A 6,000-nucleotide genomic window follows, 5' to 3' on the forward strand; every position below is an offset into this window, starting at 1 on the left:
GCTCCCTACGGCTCTAGAAGACAACGCACATGGGCTCAAAGGGAGCGGGAAGGGCCTCCAGCCAGCCACTGCCGGCTCTCCCCTTGACCTCAGCTTCACCTTCATCCCTGGCACGTGAACCTCACTCTTTGTTCTTGGGTATTATACTCTAGCATGCAAAACTGTTCCATCATGGGGTGGGGGAGGGATGGACTGGGAGTCTGGGATTAGCAGATGCAAAGTATTACATATAGAATGGATAAACAACAGTCTTACTGTAGAGCACAGGGAACTATATTCAATATCCTGTGATAAACCATAATAGAAAAGAATATGAAAAAGAATGCATATATGTGTATAACCGAATCACTTTGCTGTACAGCAGAAATTAACAAAACATTGTAAATCAACTATACTTCAATAAAATAAATTAAAAAAAAGAAACTGTTCCATCATAAAGGTCTCATGCCTCTACTGAAAAGCTCCTGTATGCCCAAGAGGCATGGAGAAGGTATGAAGAGCTTCCTTATACTCTTCTGGTTAAGAAGACCTGACCTTACTTAACCTTCTCTTTTCCAGATCATATTGTCCTAGGCCTTCCCCAACAGACCCTTTCTGACCTCATCTCCCACCGTTCTTCCCCCTGAAAGCTCCTCTACTACCTACGCATGCCCCCTTAAGACACCTTATACTTTCCGACCTCCATACCTTTGTTTTTTCCCCTTTAGAACTAACTAGTCCCTCCTCCTTGCCTCACTGAATCTCATCCACCTCTCACATTCAGCTTGAGTCCTTACACATCTAGAAAACCCGGCCTGGTCCCCTGCCCCTCTGTCTGGCCTTCCTCCTACACTGCTTGGGAGCACTGGCTTTTTCTGCGTGTGCCCCTACCTCCTACACTGAGGATCAGTGACGCTGTGTGCTTATTCCTTTGTTTTCTTTGCTGGCGCTGGTACATCAGAGGCGCTTGGTAAATATTTGTTTATTGATGGGTTGATTGAGAGAATACAGTAGCCCTTCCTCCCTGAAGGATGAAGCCTTGCAGTGGTCTCAGCAGGGCTGCATGACCGGGGCTCATCAGGGCCAAATGAGAAATAAGTGGGTTCCACAAGCATTTATAGCCTGTTTCCTGTAGAATTATTGAAGGAAGTTCCAAGTCATTTGAGTTCAAGTTCAAATTAAGCTCCGGCCATCCTGACCATCAACTATTTCAAATGCTCCTGTAGAAGCCTACTCGTTTTTGGAAATGTTGCGAATTTAAACCACAAAAGCTCATGTTTTCTTTTAAACCTATAGATAGAAGTTTCTTGGCATTTTAAGTTGCGGGTTTCCTCTGGCATAGTCCCTTTTAAATGTTGAAAAGGTAGCTTTCTAACCTACACTGTCTCTTCGTGTCATGCTTCATGTAACAAGAGCATTGCACAGGGGTGAAAATTCAGCCTGCAGTGTTTTTTCCACTCAAGGTACTGGCTAAAGTGGACATAGTAACTAATAGACTTCAGTGACTTTCATGCAATATGAGTTTCCATCAAAAAGTTTACACTGACGAAGTTTTCAGGGCAGAGACATTTTGTGGAAATTGGTTCAATCAAATCTGGGCTCCAAAGTGGCCTTAGACACATAGCAATTATTGCAGCCATGAAGAGACAGGTAGACCCTTGACCCATTTCTAAAATAATATGCTTTGTGATTTGCTCCCTGGCACCAACAACAGGAAAACCAAGAATCTTAAAATACAGAAAGTGGTAGTTTAAAGGCAGAACTTTTTTCCCAAATCCCAAAGGCAAGAATTCAGCAAGGAAGGGTCAGGGAAGATGTGGCCCTCTGGGCGGGCACCAACTCATGCCCATTAAAGCAGGTTCCCATGAGGGCATATCCTCTCATAGTCAAGGAAGTTCAACTACCGTGTGTGTTTATACCTCACCTCGGCTTCTCCTGAGGTAGAATATATTTTCTTTTATGGAAAGAATGATTTATTTGCTTTCCGATTACTAATTTACAAGAGATGTGAGGCAACAGAGAGCCTTGGCTGTGCAGTCTTGGGAAAAGTAAGGCTGTTTCGGCTCAGTACCTCCTAGCCTCCTCCAGAGGGGCCCCAGGCTGCAGTTACAGCCCCCCAGCAAGGCTGCACACTGCCATTAGGGCCAGGCCAACAGGACAAAAGGGAGGGTGCCCTTGCCCTGTCTGGGGCTTTCTCTGACTTGGCTGGAAATAATAAGTTTCTTAAAAAAACATCTTTAAGAGACACATGTGTTCAGATATAATCATTCTTTCGAGGATGTGTCTGTTTTTAAATGGCATGATTCACCCCAAATAGTATGTCCCCCATTTCTCATATCCAGCTGCCATACAGAAAGACAAGAACACTCTACGTGCAGAGGCACAGAAGAAACTGGGCTGTCACACATCTTCCCTAGGAAGGAACTTTCTCCAGCATTTAGCTTTTACGGTTAAAGAGAAAAGTTCAAACTCTTTGGGGTGGGGATGGGAGGGGGGAGAAACAAAGCGACCTGTCAAAATTCCTTTTAGCACCTACGACTAGTGTTAACTTACATGCTCTCAGAGCGCAATAAAAAGCCTCCAAACTGCTGTTAAAGAGATAGTTTGACCTTTTAAAATGGAAACTCTCCCACCTTATATCCATATTCAAAAGATGAACCTTGGGAACTCTAGAGTTTTAGATTAATAATGAAATGAGGCTGCCTTTCCAGAACAGGGTTTCCCTACAGGCTGCAAGCTAATTAGGGTGCTCTAGACCTACATTGTAACAGCAGGTAGAACGCAGGCCCCAAACCTTTTAGCCATTGTAGTTGCCAACTGCCCATAGTCTACTTCTGAAAGAAGGCTGGCAGGGAGTCATGAAAATTTAGTAAATAAAAAAGTCCTGGACGAGACTGTCAGTAGCCTGCGGTTCCGGGGCAGGCTGTCGGCCCCTGGCGGCAGAGGAGTCGCCGCGATTTCGGGTCTCCACCACAGCCGCCGAGCTCGGCGCGCACCGAGCGGCGCTGCTGAAAGAAGTTGGAGAGCTCCCAGATCGCCAACAGAATTCGGCGGTGGGCGCTGGGGAATCACTTCCAGCGTCGCAATCAGTAAAGTTTTGGAGTAAGTAAAGACTTTAGACCGACAAGAGACCCATGCTTTCCTTGAGCATAAGACACACACCGCACCACGCCAGCCAGAGGCTGCTCTTACAAGGCCATCAGCCCTGCTCCACCGGGACGCGCCCGATGCCTTCCAGTTCCCACCACCCCAGTACTCGTCCAGAGGGAGCCGAGCCAGAAAAGCGGCTCTCCCGGGTTTGCGGTTCCGGATGCAAATGCCTCCAGGCTTCCCGGCCCGGGGGACAAGGGCTAGAAGTCAACAGTCGAGGGAACAAGGGCAGAACCACCAAGTCCAGCTGGGACACCCGGTACCTTCTCCTCCAAGCCCGCTCGGGTTTCTCCAACGGACGCGCGCGGCACAGCCCACGCGCCCCCGGCACTCCACTCCACTCCTCTCTACAGGTCCCCCCCAAACTCTTCCCGGGAAGCCCCACAAAGCACAGACGGCGCCCCGAAACTCCCAGGGCACTAGCCAGCCACCCCCACCTCCGTCTCTCGAACCCTCCTTATCGCACCGTTCTCGCGTTCATGGGGAGTCAGAAGCAAACCACGAGAAAATGCCTTCGCGAGGAGCCTCCCTACACACACCCGCCCTGTCACTGAAACAAAAGCGTAGGGAGGAGGGAGATGGAAGAGGAGGCGGGAGGAAGGTTTAGAAAGAGGATGGGGAGAGCAGTAAGAAGGAGCTGGGGAGGAGGGTCGGGATCAGAAGAGACCGGGGCCAGGGACCCCGTTCCGACTCCGCGCGGCCGGTCGCTTACATGCCCAGGTCGCTGTAGGTGTTGAAGAACTCCATCTGGTTGCACGCCTGGATCCAGCCCACCACCCAGGTGTCGTGGCGGGGGATGGGGGGCATGACCACGCGGGCCGAAGCTTTGAAGTAGGGGGTCTTGTAGCGCAGGACGATGGGCGAGGTCTCCTCGATGCGCGTGGGGCACTGGTCGATGGTGGCGCACACATCGTACACCACGATGTTCTCGCGCCGGATCCGCGCCTTGCAGGTAATGCTTTGGATACAGCCCATCCTGCCGCCCGGCGCCGGCGCGGCGCGGCGTGGGGCAGCGCGGGGGACCGCGCGGGCAGCCGGGGGCGCCCGTCACACCGGCATGGCGACGCGCCGCCCGCTCCGGGTCCGGCTCAGCCCGTGCCTAGGAGCGGTGAGTCGGCGCCGGGCATTCTCCGAGGCAGCCCCCTCCTCTCGTCGCCGTGCCGGGTCTCCGCTGCCCCGACGCCCGCCCGCCCCTGCCCACGCCCGCCCCCTCTCTCCGGCAGGGCGCGCGGAGCGTGCGCTCCTAGGAGGCGGCGGGCGCCCCCGCCGGCTCCAGGGCCGGCGCGGAGGGCAGGGAGGGGAGCGGCACTGCGAGGAGTGGTGCCCACCCCGGGCCGGAGCCCCCCGCCCCTCGCCGGAGAGGAGGAGGCGGCAGCGGCGGCGGCATGTAGCCGGGGGAGGGCGGCGGCGGCGGCGGCAGCGCCGGGTCTGTCTGCCTCCGCGGTAGCAGCAGCAGCAGCAGCCGCCGCCGCCGCCGCCGCTGCATGAACCTCTGCACCGCGGCTGCCCCCCGCGTGCAGCGCGCCCAGAGGCTGGCGAGCGGGCGGCCCGAGCGGCAGGCGGAGGCAGCAGTGGCGGCGGCGGAGACCTGCGCTCCCGCCGGCCCCGCCCCGCAGCTGGGCCGCGGCGACACTCCTCTGCCCGGCCGCCGCGGGCTGGGGGGGCGCCAGGGGGACTGTGGCCCAGGGTGGAGGGCCCCACGGGCTGGGCAACCCCAGACGAGATCCGCGGAGGAAACTGGCTGTACGCCATCAGTTTTGTCCCTCTCCGGCTGCCGTCCGGCTGCCGTGGGGGGGGGTACTGTGTAAGGGTGGGGGTGTTTAAAGGACAGCCAGCTCAGGGGTGGGGCCCGACACGTGGGGACCGGGAGGGGCGGGGCCGCGGTGGGTGGTGTTCCGGGGGTGGGCGTGGGGGCTGTGGGGACCCCTCGTGGATTGGGTGGGGCCGAGAAGGGTGCGGCGCTGTCCAGGGTCGAGGAAGGAACCCGGCAGTGACTCTTTGGGGTAGCCTGAGGGTTAGGGGAGCAGCTATATCTGAGATTGGCCAGTTATTTATAATGTAGTTTGTTAGATTAGAGTTAGGCTGAGGTCTGGGCTCCAGTATGTTGATACATGCAGTGGATTTCCGTCTTTCCCTGACTGGGTTTGCTCTGGAAGCTTTTCTTTCCACCACTGTATATGGGGAAGGTACCCAAAGAATCCTTCCGTGCCCTAACACCAAGTCACCAAAACTCCCAAGAGTTTTGACTGAAGCTCGAGCTCAGTTTTACTCATCGCCTGCCTTCATCCAAATCTTTTCCTTCTTAGAAAACGCTCTTTCAGCAAACCCCCGCACATTGGGGAATTAGAGCAGGAAGGGACTTACCCTAAACACTGCCTTTTGAATGTAGCTGCATCCCGAGACAGGTTGTGCCTTGCAGAACCAACTAGCTGGATTAGAATGCTTAGCAGCCTTCTTGAGGTTACCCAAGGTAACCTGTGACCTGTTAAGTACATGGAGAACTTGAGAACATTTTTGGAACCGGGCTGGATTTAAATAGTAACTGCTTAATGATACATGTCCAGGGTGCCCGCTTGTAGTAATCCACATGGCCTACAGAAAGCCTGTAATCTTAGGACCTATTCTTTTCTTTGCTTGTCCAGGGCACAGCATGGTGACTGGCACATAGTAGTTGTGCAATAGTTGTCTGTGAATGAATGAATGAATGAACAGAAAAAGCCTCACTGTAATTGTCCTGTAGAAACTGCCACCACAAATATGATTCCTTGTGTCTAATATTGTGGTTTACAATGCCAAAAAGAAAAAAAATTAGCAAATGGTCTTATTGGGCAGTTATTTTTAACATTTGTATTTTCAAAGCCAATAGCTTCT

The 6,000-nt window shown here is 53.6% G+C and overlaps 1 protein-coding gene across 2 annotated transcripts in view; it reads right to left on the reverse strand.

Annotated features, from left to right (window-relative positions):
• FAM78B (family with sequence similarity 78 member B) overlaps positions 1 to 4,294 on the reverse strand; it is a 102,335-nt gene extending 98,041 nt beyond the window's left edge. For both annotated transcript variants that reach the window (XR_005021749.1, XM_036868450.1), the window contains exon 1: positions 3,842 to 4,294. Coding sequence is in view for 1 of the 2 variants with exons in the window: in XM_036868450.1 (XP_036724345.1) it covers positions 3,842 to 4,104 (263 nt within the window). In the remaining variant the exon portion in view is untranslated. The remainder of the gene's footprint in view (positions 1 to 3,841) is intronic.
• Between the last annotated feature and the right edge of the window lie 1,706 nt (positions 4,295 to 6,000).

Source organism: Balaenoptera musculus, chromosome 1, assembly GCF_009873245.2.
Source record: "Balaenoptera musculus isolate JJ_BM4_2016_0621 chromosome 1, mBalMus1.pri.v3, whole genome shotgun sequence".
NCBI classification, from domain to species: Eukaryota; Metazoa; Chordata; class Mammalia; order Artiodactyla; family Balaenopteridae; genus Balaenoptera; species Balaenoptera musculus.